General features: G+C 33.8%; 3 protein-coding genes across 4 annotated transcripts; 1 reads left to right on the forward strand and 2 right to left on the reverse strand.

Moving 5' to 3' along the window:
* Positions 1 to 2,141: 2,141 nt before the first annotated feature.
* On the forward strand, positions 2,142 to 6,820 carry LOC127130955 (thiosulfate/3-mercaptopyruvate sulfurtransferase 2). 2 transcript variants are annotated; one of them, XM_051059937.1, is made up of 12 exons: positions 2,142 to 2,436; positions 2,723 to 2,899; positions 2,998 to 3,057; positions 3,195 to 3,257; positions 3,334 to 3,458; positions 3,565 to 3,727; positions 3,824 to 3,883; positions 4,108 to 4,166; positions 5,934 to 6,015; positions 6,155 to 6,218; positions 6,304 to 6,371; positions 6,459 to 6,820. In XM_051059937.1, the coding sequence occupies exons 1-12, from the start codon at positions 2,335 to 2,337 to the stop codon at positions 6,567 to 6,569; spliced, it is 1,134 nt and encodes a 377-aa protein (XP_050915894.1). In that variant the 5' UTR covers positions 2,142 to 2,334; the 3' UTR covers positions 6,570 to 6,820. The 2 variants fall into 2 exon arrangements, with proteins under 2 accessions (XP_050915894.1, XP_050915938.1); XM_051059981.1 differs by having other exon boundaries at positions 2,158 to 2,436; positions 2,729 to 2,899.
* Positions 6,821 to 6,938: 118 nt separating this feature from the next.
* LOC127131095 (transcription factor bHLH53) lies at positions 6,939 to 8,658 on the reverse strand. Its single transcript, XM_051060056.1, has 2 exons — positions 7,566 to 8,658; positions 6,939 to 7,309 (listed from the first exon to the last, which is right to left on the reverse strand). Exons 1-2 carry the CDS (start codon positions 8,304 to 8,306, stop codon positions 7,082 to 7,084), a joined length of 969 nt encoding a protein of 322 aa, XP_050916013.1. The 5' UTR covers positions 8,307 to 8,658; the 3' UTR covers positions 6,939 to 7,081.
* A 907-nt stretch (positions 8,659 to 9,565) lies between these two features.
* Positions 9,566 to 12,149, reverse strand: LOC127131171 (uncharacterized). The gene is made up of 6 exons (XM_051060127.1): positions 11,856 to 12,149; positions 11,706 to 11,769; positions 10,395 to 10,587; positions 10,205 to 10,275; positions 9,886 to 10,041; positions 9,566 to 9,758 (listed from the first exon to the last, which is right to left on the reverse strand). The coding sequence occupies exons 1-6, from the start codon at positions 12,091 to 12,093 to the stop codon at positions 9,635 to 9,637; spliced, it is 846 nt and encodes a 281-aa protein (XP_050916084.1). The 5' UTR covers positions 12,094 to 12,149; the 3' UTR covers positions 9,566 to 9,634.
* Positions 12,150 to 19,425: the final 7,276 nt, after the last annotated feature.

The following is a 19,425-nucleotide window of genomic DNA, read 5'->3' on the forward strand; positions in this document are numbered from 1 at the left end:
TACACATTGTGTTGTATATTTGTGCTTAACATGTATTGCATGTCATTTAGACACTATTGTATGTTTCAGTACCAATGTATATAACATTTCAGATATGATAATTTTAAATGTATTTTATCTAGAGTGTTACACCATTAAGACGACTTTAATCTCTTTAATACTCAAATTTTTTAAAAAGTTTTTTTGGATGAAGGAGTGGTTGATCCCATATCCCCATTGTACTCACTATCTTAGAGAGGACATGTACCCGAGTGTTTTGTTCTCTTAGTCTGTGAACGACCTCAAACATTTGGAATTTCACCCGTTTTTCCTTACCCAACGCCACTTACCATTGTAACAGTGGTTCTCTGATTTAGGTTTCCCATATGATTTGGAAGACTACAACTTAGGAATTCACTTTTAGCTGGACGTTCCCTGCTCCCATTTCTATCGCTAGGGTAAGCCCTGCAATAAATGCCAAGTGCTCAGCCTAGTTATTGGTGGCTAAGAATTTTATAAGTAGAGATATTTCGATCATCAAAGCAACTTCGTTTTTAAGAATCAGGCCAACACCATTTCCCCCATTGTTGGACGACTCCACTCCACATCTATATGTAAATACAATACATGTACATATAATCTCTTAAAATCATAATTCAATTTTGATACCTTGTATCCAAATTTTAAAATAGTCTTTTGAATGTTATGACCTTGCCCTTTATTTCCTTTAGGTTGTGTTTGGTTCGGGGTAGATGGAGGGGAAAAGAGAATTCTAATTAAATATATTTACTTCAAATGTTAGGAGGGGAAAAAGGAGAAGGAAGCAAAATCCCTCAAAAACACATTTTTTGCGTCCCTTCGAATTGGAGAAAAAATTATTTAAATAACCCATTTTTTCAAATAAATATCCAAAATAATCCACTTTTTTCACATATTTCCCAAAGTAATCCACTTTAAACAAAAAAAATTCTCAAAACAAATGAGACGTCAATCCAATTGGCGTATGTTACATATAAGTGGATGCACCAATCCAAGTGACGACAATGTATAAACACATAAGAGAGAGAATGTACCATCTCTCTTATATATTTGTATACCGTCGCAAATTGGATTGACGCCTCCTCTTATGTGTTGAACACAAGCGTCAATTGGATTAACGCCTCATTTATTTTTAGAATTTTTTTTGTTTGAAAGTTGGATAATTTGAGAAATAGATGAAAAATGGATTATTTTGGGTATTTATTTGAAAAAATGAGTTAATTAGATGAAAATTCCAGATTTGGAGGGGAGGGAATATAAGTTTTGATATTTAAAAATAAAATATTATATTTTCTAAAATATCCCCACTTTAATTTTAGTATTTCAAAGTTATTCATTTTCTTTCTTAATATTACTTATTTTTTATGTGATTTTTCTCAATTGCTTCCATGAACTTATTATATTTGTTCTTCACATTTAAATTATTTTTAAATATTTGTACTTAATGTAAATTATAATAATTACACTTTTTTTTAAAATAAATTTTTAATGTTTATTTTTTCTTTTAATTCCGTTATGTATCATATTATATTTCTTTTATATTAAATTTTAAATAATTTATTTTATATTTTTATTTAATTATTTTAAAAAAAAGTTTAAATTATTAATATTTAATAACAAATTATTGTATGTATTTGTTTTGTTAGATGATTCTTTATGATTTAAAAGTTAGTTATCAATATATAATTTAATTTGTGTGGTAGAGTTATATTACAAATCAAGTATATTCAATTTCGTAACGTGATAAATTATAACCTTTTTTAATTACTCAATATTATAAATATTATTACCAAAATAAAATAAAATAATATTTTACATATTTAAATATGATATTACTTATATAAGATAATAAAAATATAAAGAGATTAATTACTATACACTGTGAATGTAAAAAATTTTACACCGTCGATTCATCACCATCATCCGTTTGTATTACTTTATAGATTTTTATTTGTCAAACTTTTTTTAATATCCAACATCTATAATTAACTATGCGTATATTTCAATTAAATTCAAATATAAATATAAATTAATATTAATAAAACTTGTCCGATCCCCTTTGAATCAAATACTTATCTAATTAAAAAAAATCCATCACCCTCTTTATCTTATAAAAAGGTACACTCTTAATTTACAAATCTTTACATAATTGTTTCTTAAACAAAAACAGTGACACAAGTTTCAGCTGCATCATCACTACCTGATCGATTGATGCTACTATCTCTTTTCTGATTATCAATTAAATTTTAATTTTGAAATAACCTGCGACTCTTCGAACTATCCGAGGCCACTCCTTTTATATGGTCGCTGCTCAAAATGGCTTCTTCCCTTTTGACAAAGATTCTTTTAGCTCCTCGCTCGATTCACACTTCCTCCTTATTCACTCACTACCCACCAATTCTCTCTTCTTTTTTCAATGTAAGAATCGCTTTTTCTCTCTCATTTTTCATCTGGGTATCAATTTTTTGTTAACCCACTTCAATTTTGTGTCTGGGTTTTTCTTTCTGTCTTTAAAGTTTTGATTTTTAAGTTTCGGTCACTTATGAATTGTTAATACCATGAATCCCAATTCCTTGAATTGGTTTTAAGACTGAATCATCGTGAACAGGAGCAATTTTCGTTTTCCAGTCTATACTCTTTGATATGAACTTGTTGTGTTATTGATCTCAAGCTTCTGTTTGGTCTTTGCTTGTTCTTTTGGCAGAAGCAGCTGTTCTCTACACGAGCTGTTCCAACCACTAAGTTGACTGGTTGGGCTCCTTGTATGGCTTCTTCGATAGTTAGTAGAAGAGCTACATATTCGACACGATCTGCACATACAAATGAGCCGGTTGTTTCTGTAGATTGGCTTTATGAAAACTTGAAGGAGCCTGATATTAAGGTGTACTTGCCGAATTGCTTTCATTGCTACCTAAATTGCACCTTTACATTTAGAAAAGCAATAAAGATGCTAATACTTGTGTTGTCTATTCCGTGTAGGTGGTGGATGCATCCTGGTACATGCCGGACGAGCAAAGGAATCCAATTCAAGAGTATCAGGTAATGAAATTTGGATGGTATATGTATATGGTATCGCGTCAATACGTTCTCTTACATGTACTTTCTTTGTATGCTTTTAACATTTTTATCTACCATTTTTCATTCATGTGCTTTTTGTGTAACACCATGTGCAACAGGTTGCTCATATTCCCGGGGCTCTTTTCTTTGACATAGATGGAATAGCAGACCGCACTACAAATGTGAGCTTATCTCTATTTTATTAATTTTTGATAGTTTTTTTTTAATATGTGAATTCTGACTCTTATTCTTGATCAGTTGCCACACATGTTGCCTTCAGAGGAAGCTTTTGCCGCTGCTGTTTCTGCTCTTGGCATACAGAACAAAGATGACCTAGTCGTGTATGACGGAAAAGGACTATTTAGTGCAGCCCGTGTTTGGTGGTAAGCCATGGTGTGATATAAAAACAATATATAATAAGTGGACTGTGTAATCTTATGAAATTTTCTATTTCAATAATACCTTTTCCCTCATTTCAATGATTAAAAGGATGTTCCGAGTGTTTGGGCATGACAGAGTTTGGGTATTAGATGGTGGCCTGCCAAGGTGGCGCGCATCTGGTTATGATGTTGAATCTAGTGCTTCGAGTGATGCTATTCTTAAAGCCAGTGCTGCAAGTGAGGCAATAGAGAAAGTATATCAGGGACAAGCAGTGAGTTTGGAATTCTATTTTATCTGGAGTTGAATTTGACATTTGACAATTTTATTCTAATGCATTGCATCTTCCATATACATTTTTCATTTTCAGGTTGGTCCAATCACATTTGAGACTAAGTTTCAGCCACATCTTGTATGGACCCTTGAACAGGTTGGTTTAATTATTAGTGCTGCTTCAAATGTAAATTTTGAATGTGTCTGTTGCTTGCTGAAAGAAGTAACTGCACTGTGATAGGAGAAGTTCCATCTAAGTGACGTGGCTGTTGATCTTACTTCAATTGCTTAAGCAATTGTTTAGATGATCCAATTGCAACACCTGTTGATGATTATCGATGAATATTACCGTACTTTTTCTTTGTTTCTTTTTCATAATAGGTAACGAAAAATATAGAGGAAAAATCTCACCAACAGGTAGACGCTCGATCAAAGCCCAGGTAATATACATTTCCTCTTAGTTGTATGCTTTCACATCAAATATGATTTGCATGTAACCGTTATTGATCTGGAAATGATATAGCAGGATGGCTGCTATACCGAAGGTTATAGGTGTATATATTACTAATTTGTACCATATATATACAAAATAAGTATTGTCAAATTGTCACCATGATAGCGACATGGTTGACTTTGTGCTAGCCTCCATAGGCTGCAACGCTTATAATGTTAGCCATAGGTGGTAATGGCATGTTTATATGGTGGATTTTTGGCTGACCGCCGTAGCTTGCCATCTGCCATTAATGATGCGACTTTGCCATTGATAGTGGGTCCTAAAAAATACCCAAAAATGAAAGACATGTTCAGTTGGTTCTCAAAAGTAATAATCTAAACAAGTAGTCACCGGCAATCTAAAGCATAAACAACAAGGCAATGGCGACAAAAGTCAAAGGGGCATATAGGAAAAAGAGCGAGTAATGAATTGTGAAGCATGTAGGAGCTAAGCGCCGTGAACTATGAGGTGCATGAACTGTGAAGGGCTCTGCGCACACACTAGAGTTGATGATAGGAACCGTGTAGATGAATTGGGCCAGGCGACATATTGAGGGCAGAAGGAATTGACCTGTTTGGGGGAGAGTTAGTTACAAAAGGAATAAGGAAGAGTAAATAGGGGGATCATGGGCTCTGTTAGGAGAAATAAAGGATCGCTTAGAACCTTCTTTGGCAAGGGAGCCATTTGGCTAGCGGCTAGTAGACATGCTATTAATTTTTCTTCTTTTCCATTTATCCGTTATCTTCAATACAAGTTACAATACCCCCAAGAAAACCGAACTACGGGACTTGAACTACAAAGAGCATGAACAAATTCAAGAGACCTGTGTGAATGGCATAAAGAATGTTGTGGATTAGCACACCAGCAGAGAACTCTGGCATACAGCGGGTGTGGTGGTAGGGCCTGGCTTGGCTGAAAATAATGCGGCAAGTATTGGGTTTTGTTCATAGTTTGAAACTGGTTAGAAAGGTGTTTTTTAAGTGAATCTAATGAAAAAAATCCATTGCTTCTAATGCCAAAAACAGGTCAAATAAAAAAAAAGGAAAACTGCACCAGTAGTCCTTTATCCTAATTTAAGTTTTAAAGAAGTTCTTTATTTATTTTCTCATGTCAAATTAATCAGTTTTCTTGTCAAATTAGTCCCTTATGTTTAAAATCGTGAACAGGTTTGACCAAACTTTGTTCATCTATGTATGTGACCGAAAGTCTTACTAGACAAATCAAAAGGGTAAATTATATCTTCAATTCATCATGATAACCGCTAAATTTCATCAAAATGACTCTTACAAACAATATCTAAGATGCGACTATGGTACAAATGTTTTGTCCGCAAATCATAGCTCAACTGCCAAAAGTATATATTGCTAGGTTGGACGTCAACACTAGGGTTCAAACCTTGACTCTGAGGGTTGTGTGTGAATTTCCGGTGGTTGTGACCACTTCGTCTACAGATCAATGGTTCAAACGTTTAAAAAAATAAATGATGTATTAAGACTATATATAGATCAGATACAATTATTCAATGAATCTAAAAGTCAAAATTTGTTTATAAAAGAGAATGGAGGGTCAAAATTTGTTTATAAAAGAGAATGGAGGGAGTAAATAACTGACTTGCTGACCATAATGGCCATGACAAATGTGTGATTCAATTTGGGACACAATTTCGTTTTTGATGTATGCTTCTTGGATTTACGAAGATTTTATCCTTCGACAGGTTTGATGGAATTGCACAAGAGCCCAGAAAGGGAATCAGAAGCGGTCATGTACCTGGCAGCAAATGCGTTCCTTTTCCCCAGGTACAACAACATATGGTGATCCCGTCGTACTATACTCGCCGATATCGTTATTATTAAGAACTCTTGGGTATATTGTTAGATTATCCATGCATGCAATTTTGAGACTATTTAATCAATGCTAATTCTTTTTGATCTTCAGATTTTAGATAGTTCACAAGCATTGTTACCAGCAGATGAGCTTAAGAAGCGATTTGAGCAAGAAGGTTTGAACATCTTTCAATGTATTTTAATATTTGTGAAATCATTTTCTTCTCGAATTCTGCTGTCACACATTCTCATTTTCTGCAGGCGTCTCTTTGGAAAAGCCGGTTGTGACTTCGTGTGGAACTGGAGTAACTGCATGCATTCTTGCATTGGTATTGCTATATCTCTTCCCTAATTTTTCCCATGGAAATATGTTTTCGTTGCATTTTGATTTTGATTTTGATTTTTTTTGGTTAAAGGGTCTTCATCGTCTTGGAAAGACCGATGTTGCGGTTTATGACGGATCATGGACTGAATGGGGATCACACCCCGATACTCCTGTTGACACCGCCGCAGCACAAACACAATAGATTCACCAAAATGAATTTGCATGGCAAAAGGCTGTATCTATCTGGTTTTCAAACATTTTGAGCAGAACTGATTTATCTTTGCTTTAAAAATATAATGATGACAGGATTGTTTGATAACTGTCATATGAAATAAAATCAATGTTAAAAGGAATTCATCAATCTATGTCATAACATTAACTTAAATATTATAGTCTCATGTTGTGGGATTCATGATAGTTATTTTACATTATTAATGCATATCTTTATCATCATGTTTAGCGTTTTTTCACAGAATCATGCAAAGTTGGCGAATGAAATAACCATACAAATAATTATTAAAAAAATCAAAAAGCTAAAATAAATAAATAAATGATTCCTCTTACAAGCAAAAAGAAATGAACAACACAAAAATTGAATCTAAACTATAATAGCTCATGAGAAAAGAGCCATATTTAACAACAACACGGCTCAAAAAAAATGAAATAAATTAAGCAACTCTCAAAAATGGAGAAAACAACCCATAGAAAGTAAAATTATTCTTGTTTTGGTTTCTTCTCATTCTCATGATCAATCTCCCTTCGAACAAGTTGTTTAAGACCCTTAAGGATTGTAGGTTTTGATCTAACATCATCATGATTGGTCAATGCTGTGACAATCTCTTTTGAAATAAAGCACTTTTCTTCGGAATACAACTTCTCTTGAACAAAAGGAGAAACTACTAGTTTGTGTAGATCTTCACTTGGAGGAGGTTCCTTTTCTTCCTGAAATAATCAATAACCAAAATCTAAGACATAAGAATATGTTTTTTTTTTTAATTTTTTTTAAAGAACACCAAGATCAGAACAAGTCTGAAGACTCAGAGAAGAGAACATTTTCATGTACTAATATCTTTGAACCAACTCTTTATATAGAACTAAATAAAAAACAAAACAGTTGAAATAGAAACTCAAGTAATTAACTTAAATTATGAGCTCTAATAATCATAATCTAAAAACAAAAAACAGTTATTATTATTACCTTGCTAAAAGTTTCCATAACTTGAAGCATTCCAACTTGAGCTTGAAGAAACCTAACATAATTAGCAGCAGCATTAAGCATCTCAGCAGTGTTCATCTTAGGTCCACCAGGAACCAACTTCCCAAGCTCCTGTGTCTTCTCAGATATCTTCCTTCTTCTTTCTCTCGCCGCAATACTCTGCGTCGAGATACTCCTTTCGCTAACCTTCTTCTCACATTGCACAACATCAACCATATTCGAAGCGGAATGCGGTTCCACTTCGAAAGAAGTAAAAGGGTTAGTCATAAACTCATCCACACAAAAATTGGCTGAGTAAAAAAGCTCTTGTTCATGTTGCTGTTGTTGCTGATGTTGTTGCTGCTGTTGGTTTGTTTCTTCATAACCTAGCTTTTGTCGTTTCGCACATGGAAGAACGTAGTTATTGAATTTTTCATCATTTGGGAAAATCTCATTCATGGAAACAAAACCATCGTTTTGATCACAAGAGAAAGTGGAGTCAATGATTAGTTGATCTTCACAAGGATAAGTCTCGTTGGAGTAAAAATAAGGACTCGGAAAAAACAAGGTTTCATCTAGAAAAGAAGACGAAAAGTCGTAGTTTTGTTGCGAAAGTTCAAACAGTTGTTGTTCTTGTTCATGACGTTGGAAAGTGATGGTTTCTGAGTTATTGTCGTCGATAGTTTGAAGAGTTTGAGAAGGGTAAGAATTATTATAGTTGTAGTGTGTACTAAGGAATCCCATGATAAAAAAAAACAGGAGAATCTTTGTTTAGAAGACAAGTACGAGAATGTTTGAATGGAGAATCTTGGTTTAGACGACAAGTACGAGAATGTTAGAAAGAGAGAAAACAGTGTACTATGTTGTAGATATTTATTATGTGTGAATGGTTTTTGAGAGATGGAAGGAAGAAAAAGACTTGAGAGAGAAAAGAGAAAAAGAAGAATAAAAAAATTAAGAACAGCTATGATATAATAATAAACTGAATTCAACCTCACTGCTTCATGCTCAGATTTTTCAGGGGAAGTTAGAGGCAGTTAAGCAAAATCCTTTTTTTTTGTGAAATTAAAAATCATGAATTAAAAAAAAATTAATTGGAATACACATTGTCAAACCATTTTACAATATTATCCAATTAAAACTATTTATTTTGACATATAAACCTATATTAAAAAATTTGGTGTTTTGTGGAATAGAAGGAGGATATGCTAAAAATAAGGAAGTTATGCAATCAAAACATGCCATCTATATTCAAGTGAAGTTTATTTAATTAAGAAAAATAGCATTTTTGTATTAATATTTTTTGATTTTTTCATAATTTAATGTTTAGATTAAAAATCGTGGTTTAAACTAAATTAATTTATTATTATTAAAAAAGTGAATTTTAAACTAAATTTGAATGAAAGGTTGAAAATTATTTGTAAAACAGTTACATAGCCAGCTCATGTCTCTCAATGACCATTTCATAATCTTATTAACCGTTTTCTTAACCCTTCTCTCATTGACCATTTCCTCATTTTGTTAACCGTTTCCTTAATCCTTTATTCATTTTTTTTATATTAACAATTCCTAAATATTTGAGTAATAATTCATTTCAAACATTTTGAGCAGAACTGATTTATCTTTCCCCATTTTTTAGGGAAAAAATGCAACTTCATTGTAAAGTTATTATAAATTGATTAGGTTTTGATTAAAAAAAACAGAGTTGATTTGGTCCATTTCACAGCTAAATTTTAGGAGTATTGGATTAGAATAATTAGGGTTGGATAACTTGAATCCTCTATTTCTATTTCAACATGATAACTTGTACCCTAAAAATACATAAGAAATTCATAATAAATATTAATTATGTATTGAAAAATAAAGTTTTAATTTTTGGGTTTAGGGTTTAATAATAGGATTTAATTGAAATACTGACCGTATAAAAGAATTTTACACCGTCAGTTAATCATAGTCGTTGGATATTAAAACAAGTTTGACTTTTATTTTAAAAATCTATAAAGTAATGCAAACGGATGATAGTGATGAATTAATTGTGTAATAATATAGTAATTTTCAATATAATTTTTTTTTTATCTTCTGAATAAGAAAATTGGTATTGGAGCACATGGCCGGTTTAACATTTGTAGCTTGCAGCAGATCCATTTCTCAACAGACATTCTAGCAGCAAAAGTCTCAACAGTCTCCAATTCTTCCCTGAATAGATTCAAAAACATTATTATTAGATGCAAAACAAAATGAGTTATGATTTAAAGATACATTCTAGTATCATTTGCATTGGCATTTTAACAATGTGTGTAAGACTGAGAATCAGAAATATCACCTTCCACCGGGGTGCCCGACATATACGACTACGCTAATAAGTCCTCCTGGTATTACGATTCTCTCTGCAGCTTCTAATGCTTGTAATGTTGTTTCCGATCTTGTTATTATTTCTTTGTCGCCTCCCGGAAGATAACCTAAGTTGAAGGCAACAAGCCTAAAAGTATGCAGCACATTAAGATAGAGCTCGGACTTAGATTTCCAAGAAATTACATCAATACTATGATTACAGTTAACAGTTTCTAGAATCAACAATACTAATTATTTGATAGCTAAAGTTATGAATAGAGAGATGATGCAAGTTAGGGGAAGGTGAGTACCTAACTGAGGCATTCCTTTGAACAACTTCCTCCATTTTACTATGGCAAATATTGAAGAGCTTGACATATTTCTGCATGAATTTGAAATTTTGGTTGGTGACATAAAATTTCTTAGTTGTTTTCAATAAAACTGCCTCTAATATTCTTTACCAATTCAAAGTTGAAACGTTAAGTCCTTTATAGTCCTCACCTGATAGGAATTAAGCGATTCTTCCAACAACAATGAAGTCTTATCTAAAGCATCTTTCTGAATGTCCAATGCATACACATAACCATTATGTGAATCATCAGCTACCAAATTGAGCAACTCTAACGTGTCAAAACCATTGCCGCACGTGGCATCAATGACTGTGTCTCCTTTCTGAACAACATGTTTCCAAACCCTGGTAGGAACAAAAGCAATACCTCATATCATGGGTAAAAAGCATTTATTATTACACAGTTTATAGATAAATATGAAAATAATAACTAGTAAGTGTAGCAAAATATATGTTATAGAGTCGTAACAATACCAAATAGAGTTCTGCAACAAATCTGGATTATGTTCACTTTTAATTCAACCAAAGTTACTTTAGAATCAGTGAATCTAAAAATGCATTTATAAAAGAAACCCTCTAAAGATATAGCAGAGAGTTCGCCAAAAATAATCAGAATTCAGAAGTTCAGAACTACTTAAAATATTAAATTGCTCAGCATTCTGTGATACTTGCTTCAAAACCGCTCCATTCAAACACACTGATAGAGATATATAAGAACCCATCACACACAATAAGTTTTTCTTAAAAAAAAGAGTATATCTTATTGGAATTTGGGCAGTGTTGTTAAACGGCGGCCATGGCTGAACAACGTGGCAGGTTTTGGACAACCGCCATAGGCAATTTTTGAGGGGATGCCTGCCATGGCGGCACCATAGGACGCAGTGGCATGTTTATATGGCAGATTTTCAGCTTACCGCCATTGACAACATTGAATTTGAGTTTAGTCTAACTCAACCCAAAAAGCTAGCTCTAGCTCATTGGGTGAAGATTGTTACATACAATTATTTTTCATGTACTATTGTTATCCGATGTGAGACTCTCAACATCCTTCATCATCTGAAGCATAACTCTAGTGGCTCAACACATTTGTAATTGACTCTGATACCATATTACAAAAGTCCTCATATCAACTCTACAACTTAAAACTAAGAGTCTTACATTAGATTTATAAGTGGAGGGAGTCATTATCTTTCAAGTCAAGGTTGAATTAGCCTCAATCCAGATTCCAAGATTGTAAGCTATCAAAGATTCGCGGGATCACATGCTATCCGTTTATGCTATTAGGCCACTCGGGCCACTCTCCAAATTTCTACTAAGTTTTGTAAGATTGAGTTAGACTGAATTCGAATTCTAAGAAAATTTGTTGCCTTAGGAAAATCTATATAATTATAGAGAATGAATAACCAAATCATTGAAACCGCTGAAACTTAAGAACATAAATAAAGGGAGTATACTATACATACATATGAGCAACATCCGTTGCCTTTTTCTTTCCAAAGAGGAAGCTCACAAAAACATCCTCTAATCCTGAAAAAAAAGGACAATTTATAGAAGCTTATTATACAAAGAAAACATTTTGATGAGAGGAACATTGAAGGGAAATAAAAGGGTACCTGAAAAGGGAGAATCTTTAGAGAAGGAAGAAGAAGAAGAATGGATGTTATTGGCAATAGAAAAGAAGCCATTGTTTTGTTTAATGGGTTTTAGACAGAAGAGAGAGTGATCTGTGGAGATGTTGGTTAGAGTAGTGTGTGTTTGAGGAGGAAGAAGGAAGAAGAGTCTCCGAGAAGAAGAATGTGTAAAAGGGGCGTGAGTTGCGAAAGAAGAGAAACGATAGCGAAACGATAACATCACGCTTTGAAATTATTGAAAAATCAATTCATTATTGCTTCATTTTTTTATGTAGGGTAAATGAAAATGAAAACCTTATAGCTCATTTTTAATTTTAAATATCTCTTTTTTATGGAATCTATACGCCATTCTTTTTCATAAATCCACGAGATTGTGACACGTATACCTCTTCTTGTAATGGACCATTCAAACAAGCAAATTTCACATCTAAATGCATCAGAGATAATTCATGTTAGCAGTTATCGTAATCACCAGTCTGATTGTCTCATGTCTCACTACAGGAGCAAACACTTCAAAGTAATCTAACCCAGGTTTCTGTAGGAAACCTATTGCTACTAATCTTGCTTTGTGTTTCCCAATTGATCCATCTAGCTTTAGTTTCACCTTGAAAATCCATGTGATGCTGATGGCTTTCTTGTTCTTTGGAAGTTCAGTCAACTTCCAAGTCTTGTTTCTTTTGATAGCCTCAAGTTCTTCTTTCATGGTCTTTAGCCACACTTTTTTCTTGAGCGCTTATTCACTTCTCCTGGTTCAGAGTCTACTAACATGGCACACTGAATGACTTCTCCTTCATAGTCTACTTCAGTATCTTACAGCATGTTAAACTCTACAAACCTTCTTGGAATTTGTCTGATTCTTTATAGCCTCTAAACTTGTTCAAAATATTCTTCGAACGCTAGAACAACATCAGATGTTGAAACCCCAGAAGTACCATCTTCTGAGTCTGGAATATTTCCAGAGTCTGAATCTCCACCAGAGTCTAAATGGCCATCATGAACTGGATCATAATCAGATTCACCTTCAGAGTCAGTCTCGCCTTCAGAGTCAGACTCACCTTCAAAGTTACCTTCAGAATTATTTTCTGATTCTGACTCATATTCAGAATCTTTAGATTCTAAAGTATCTTCGGAGGTTAACTCTATACCAGAGTTGGATTGAGATTTACTCCAATCTCACGTTTATGATTCCTTCATAATGACATCTCTACTGAATTCAACCTTGTTAGTGACAAGACAATAGAGCTTATAAGAACCTGTAATGTGGTATCCTACAAGCAACATAACACTACTTCTATCATTCAACTTTCTTCTCTTAGCATCTGAAACATGTTTGTAACAAACATAACCAAACACCTCCAGATGACCCACACTTTGCTTATCTCCAATCTACTTTTCTTAAGGAACATTTTCCTTCAGCTTCTTGGTTGGACACCTATTGAGCACATATGTTGCAGTGGCAACAACTTCTCCCCATAAGGTGTGAGATAGCTTCTTCCCCTTCAGCATGCTCCTTGTCATATTAAGAAAATTTCGATTTCTTCTTTCAGCAAGACGATTATGTTGAGGAGTGTATGAAGCAGTCACCTCATGCTCAATTCCATTCTCCTCACAGAACTTTCTGAACTCTGTAGAGTTATACTCACCTCCACCATCAGTTCTGATAATTTTCAGCTTCTGACCACTCTGATTCTCAGCCTTGATTATGAATTTCTTAAATTCAGCAAACACCCTGTGTTTGAACTTTATGAGGGATGACCATGTCATTCTTTTGAAGTCATCAACAAATGACACAAAATATTTATTACCTCCAAGTGAAGGTTCTGAAAGTGATCCACACACATCGGAATGCACCACACCTAGAGCATGCATTGCTCATGGAGGCATTTAAGATGCAAATGGCAGTCTTGGTTGCTTCCCTCTCATGCATATATTGCATGATTTTTAAATATTAAAATATCAAACTACCCTTCAATAATAAGGCCTTATGCCATTGATTTTCAAAATATTTTCTTAATCAAACATGTAAAAAGACTTAATCATATTGACTTTATTTTCAAAAAGACTCCAAAAGAACCAAAAAGAACTAATAACCTCATCTAATCATTTTGGCCACTTTGTGCCTTTTCCTTTTAACCTTTTCAAAAAGAAAGCATTTAGATAGTTATCTTTGGTTGAGATATAATTCTCTCATTCTATGATATGTTGAACATAAGTCTTTCTATTTATTAGGGGTTAGTGGCATACTTGTTGATTTAACCCAAGTTGGAGCCCTTCCTCTTAAATGTTGTAAAGCCCTCATTATCGGTGGATGTTTGGTTGAGTATTCTCTCATTGATAACAAAAGATCTTTAACCTTTTGTTAAAATCAATTCACCCATCTTTGAAATTTTTACCATGAACTATGAGGTTTTGATCCCTCATTTATGTTGGTATGTAAGTATAAGACCAAAAGTCTTACCAAACACAAAATGTAAATAATGAATTCTTTTCTCATCTCCTCATTCTATTTTTAAAAGCAAACATTTTTTCAACCAAAAAACTTACACATAAAAAGGGCTCTCTAGACACTTTTGATGCTAATACCTTCCCTCTGTGTAACCAACCCCCTTACTTGTGATCTCTGACATTTTATTAGTTTTAATTTGAAAACTTCTTATTTTTTGGTTTTGTTCGTACTTTTTCCCTTTTCCTTTGGAAAAAATAAAAGTGCGGTGGCGACTCTGGTTTTATTGATGTTGAGTTAACCAATAGCTCAATGGTCATGAATTAAGCATACTTTTTTATGTGTATTATATTTGTTGATTATTGATATTTGTATGTTTGTATATATTGTATTGTGTGATATTCTCTGTCTGTTGTGCTTGGTGATCTCTGTGTGGTGAGATAAGTTATATACCCTAACTTTAGTGCAATCTAAGATAGGATGGTGGATATAGTCATGTTGGCTTTGATGGAGTTATTCCTGAAAGAGTTGAATTGATATCCCCCACTCGGTGGAGACCCATTTGGAGTTACTGATGTCACACGAGTAAGTCGTGGATATGCATTACTTTCTCCGATCTGGGAGTCCGAGAAGCTGATGATCATAGAACATTTAACACAACTTAGCGTATTTAGGACGTAGTGCGATGACTGTTCAAGTGTAGACTTGATAACACTTGTTACACGATACTACACTCAGACGAGTTTCTCTTGAGAATACTATGGGTTGATGAGTCAGTTATCCAAACCTATAATATCTGATAGATGGGATCATGACTCTGAGAATTTTTTTTAGAACATGCTCTATAGGTTTTTATCCTTAGTACACTCCTTTGGGATGGTTCTTAACCCGACTTCATGCTCGTGACTCACAACAAACCCTTTAATTCTTGGTTGATCCGATCAGTTACCATCAATATCAGTGGATCTTGGGTGTTGATAGGGTGAAAACTCTAATCCACCAAAATGGATGATTGATCTTGATGATGACTTGATCCATCCATTGACATTTGTTTGTGTTTGCCTTGTGTATGATCCCTTATGTGTGATTGTTGCATTCATGTATACATGCACATCATATCATTCATCACAAACATAAATTTCAAGGAACTAAGGTCGTGTTTGCAAATATTTTCAGACCATGGATTCTGGACGAAGGAACACTAAGAAATACAATTTCAAATGTCCAGATTTGAAAGATTTAAGGAAGCTAGCATCCTTTGTAGTTGATCCCGTGGATTTCAAAGAACATCATGGGAAACTTCTGTCTGTGTTGTCTACCGAGGTTGTTGAAGGACTCTTGAGTGTGTTGGCTTAGTTTTATGATCCTTTCTACCGGTGCTTCACCTTTTCCAATTATCAACATATGCCTATGTTGGAAGAGTATGCATATCTCTTGGGTATACCAGTATCTGACAAGGTGCCTTTTAGTGGATTAGAGGATATTCCGAAATCTCAAGTCATAGCTGATGCTCTTCATTTGAAGAAGTCTGAGATTGATGCAAATATGACGAAGAAATGAGGTATCCGAGGTCTGACTTCTGAGTTTCTGATTGGGAGAGCTACCACTTTTGCTCAAGCTGGTAGTATGGACACATTCAAGGCTATCTTCGTATTGCTTATCTATGGTCTAGTATTGTTCCCTAATATTGATAACTTTGTCAATGTTAATGCCATTAGAATCTTCTTGATTGGGAATCATGTTTCGACTCTATTGGGTGGCACATATTTCTCTCTACATTTAAGGAATTCTAAGGGTAGTGGAACCATTGTGTGTTGCATTCCTCTTTTGTACAAGTGGTTTATTTCGCACATGCCTCAGCCAACAGCTTTCTTAGAGAACAAGCAATGTCTATGGTGGTCTCAGAGACTTATGTCTCTCACTAATGATGATATTATTTGGTATGATTCTACATGTGATGGCTTGGAGATTATTTATAGTTATGGTTTATTCTCTAATATGCCTCTCATTGGTACACAAGGAGGAATTAACTACAACCCTGCTTTGACTCGTCGTCAACTTGGGTTCCCCTTGAAGGATAAACCTAATAACGTCCAGTTATAAGGTATGTTCTATCAAGAGGGTAAAGATCCCCAAAACTTGAAGGGTGAGATGGTGCGTGCTTGGCATAATGTTCATAGGAAGGGAATAGTCGAGCTTGGACTTTGAAATTGTGTAGCTTTGGAACCTTACACTAGTTGGGTGAAGAAGAGATATTTGGAGCTTAAGATGTCGTATTCCTGTGAGAGACCTATGTCTATGGTTATGGTCGAGTCATCAACTCTCTATAACCAAGACGTAGAGGAGTTGGAAGACGCACTAGCTAAGATGAAACAAGAGAAAAACCTTTGGGAAGAACGGTTCCATGCCTTGAATCGAAAGCATGTGGAGTTGCAACTTAAAATGAAAGACAAGGATGTACTTATTGAGATCCTCGAAGATCATCCAATTAAGAGAGAGAGAGAGAGAGAGAAGATATATATATATATATATATATATATATATATATATATATATATATATATATATATATATATATATATATATATATATATATATATAGAGAGAGAGAGAGAGAGAGAAGATATATATATATATATATATATATATATATATATATATATATATATATATATATAATATATATATATATATATATATATATATATATATATATATATATATATATATATATATATATATATATATATATATATATATATAGAGAGAGAGAGAGAGAGAGAGAGAGAGAGAGAGAGAGAGAGAGAGAGAGAGAGAGAGAGAGAGAGAGAGAGAGAGAGAGAGAGAGAGAGAGAGAGAGAGAGAGAGAGAGAGAGAGAGAGAGAGAGAGAGAGAGAGAGAGAGAGAGAGAGAGAGAGGATTTATTTTCCTCTAGTATCCTTCAGTCTTTCGGTGCTTGGAAGAAGATCGTTGATCAGCTCGTCACCGAGAAAGCTCATATGAAAACCACCTACGAGTCAAAGATCAAACACATTCGAAGGAAGTACATGCCTATAGCCAGTTCATCTGATGCAGTTTCTAGGGATTTTTAGGATGATATTTTCCTTTTCTCTTGTATTTGTATTATGGTTTCTGAAATTGTACTCAGTATAATCCTTCCAAATATTATGATTGAAAATGAGATTTTTATGGTCAATTCAAATTGTTATTATTGATTATTATTGTTGAAATATTTGCAAATAAGACCTTGTATGTTCCTTGAAAATGATAAAATCCAAAATATTAAATTCATGCATCATTTGCATCGGAGGTTTCTTGCATTCCATCCCTTCAGCCAGGTGTGTCATGATCTTCATCTTTGTATTAGTTAAGTTGGCGCATCATTACAACACTCACGCTAATCGTCAACGCAAGATAGATTAGATGGAACAAGAGAACCATGAACTCAAGGAAGAAGTTTCTATACTTACTACTCTTATGGAATCTCATCGCAACTCAGAGTCAAGCGGCTCAAATTCCTGCAACTCCACAACAACGAACAGTTATCTTCGAGATTAGTTTAACGCTTGTGTTTGTGGCTCTAGTTAACCAGCCTGCATACTCTATACTTGTCGGATTCCCTTGGGGAATGCCTTAAAATTATGTGCCTGAAGGTTATGCTCCTACTGTTGCTCCTATGTCGACTTCTCGCTCGGTCATGTCTATTCCTCCTGTTGTGCATGTTATGCCTCGTGTTGAAGAGAATATCTACCATTCTGAGTCGTCTGAGGGTCCAGATATGTATGAGAAGATGTATGAGATGAATGATCAGTTTCAAGAACTGGAGAAGGAAATGAAGACCCTGAGGGAAAAAGATTTGTTTGGGAAGAACGCTTCTGAACGTTGAAACCACTTCTTAAAGATTTTTTGTTTCTATAATTCTAAATGTATCAGTAAGTTGTCATAAAGATGGACTTCCAACGCATTCCATGAAACTTCGTAATATCTTCTTTAACAAATATTAGAAATAATAGATTAAAAATATTAAAAAATTTATTTTAAAAAATAAATTACAAACCAAAATATTCAATAATTAATATTCTAAATTATCAAAATTAAATATTCTAATTCATCTCGGGGAGAGTTGGGTACCATTGTCCTTATTACCCGTCATGCACCTATATTTTGAAATCAAGAAAAACTCAAACCTATACCATAATTCAATCAAAGTGGGTTTTACTCGTTAAACTTAGGGCGAGTTCGGCTGATACCCATAAATATGAGTTTTTTTTGCAATGTCTAGACCTTACACTACTGAATTCGCTACAATGAATATGGCTATCAAGTTCGTGACATAGAGTGGGTCTCATCATATCTTTTTTTGAATCCCACTACAAAACTTTAACCGATTTCATGAAAAAGAAAAGAAGAACATAACAAGTAGGAGCTTTGTGGCTATAACGACTAGACAAAAGCTTTTAGGTTTTTAGAACGTAATGGTGAGTTTTTAGTACTGAGTTACAAAATCGGCGGCCAACAACCTTGTCCGATTTGTACTAACATTGTTTGGGAGGAATTCAAGTCTTTTTAAATTATAGCCCAATGTGATTTTGATAGGGTTGAGGTTCATTGACTTTGAAGTGCCAAAGTCTAGTAACTTTGTGTCTTTCTCTTTATCTCTCTTATTTAATTTCTCTCTTTTTTCACTTTTTCTCATAAAAAAATAACTAATATCACCAAGTCATGAAATTTCAAAATACTAAAATCTCACCCGATCTTGATATAGGCAACCTCAACAATAACGTTATGTTTTTTTTATAAATTTTTTAAATATAACTACTCATGGTTTTCTCAAATATATCATATTTTTTAATTGAAAATGCATAAGTTTTTTTCCTTTGTATTTTGTTTAAATATTCTATCTTTAAAAAAAATAGTGATTTTGTTGAATGTAATTCAACATTCAAGTTAGTTTAGTTTTTAATTTAATTTAATTTAATTTATATTTAATGTGCATTTGAGTTTTGGTGTATCTATATAAACCCAAGCCAAGTGAATTTGTAACAGATTTGGTATTTTGAGAAAGTTGGTCAGACATTCTCTCCCTCTCTCTCTCTCTCTCTCTCTCTC

The sequence above is a fragment of the Lathyrus oleraceus genome, chromosome 1 (assembly GCF_024323335.1).
Source record: "Lathyrus oleraceus cultivar Zhongwan6 chromosome 1, CAAS_Psat_ZW6_1.0, whole genome shotgun sequence".
NCBI classification, from domain to species: domain Eukaryota; kingdom Viridiplantae; phylum Streptophyta; class Magnoliopsida; order Fabales; family Fabaceae; genus Lathyrus; species Lathyrus oleraceus.

Bases quoted from the DNA above. Each gene is read 5' to 3' on its own strand.
- LOC127130955 (XM_051059937.1), top strand. From the start codon at position 2,335: ATGGCTTCTTCCCTTTTGACAAAGATTCTTTTAGCTCCTCGCTCGATT. The intron at 2,900-2,997 runs GTGTACTTGCCG...TATTCCGTGTAG, and splicing joins TGAAGGAGCCTGATATTAAG to GTGGTGGATGCATCCTGGTA. The intron at 4,167-5,933 runs GTAATATACATT...ATCCTTCGACAG, and splicing joins GACGCTCGATCAAAGCCCAG to GTTTGATGGAATTGCACAAG.
- LOC127131095 (XM_051060056.1), bottom strand. From the start codon at position 8,306: ATGGGATTCCTTAGTACACACTACAACTATAATAATTCTTACCCTTCT. The intron at 7,310-7,565 runs GTAATAATAATA...TGATTATTTCAG, and splicing joins TTATGGAAACTTTTAGCAAG to GAAGAAAAGGAACCTCCTCC.
- LOC127131171 (XM_051060127.1), bottom strand. From the start codon at position 12,093: ATGTTATCGTTTCGCTATCGTTTCTCTTCTTTCGCAACTCACGCCCCT. The intron at 10,042-10,204 runs GTACTCACCTTC...GCATACTTTTAG, and splicing joins CAAAGGAATGCCTCAGTTAG to GCTTGTTGCCTTCAACTTAG. The intron at 9,759-9,885 runs GTGATATTTCTG...GAATCTATTCAG, and splicing joins GTCGGGCACCCCGGTGGAAG to GGAAGAATTGGAGACTGTTG.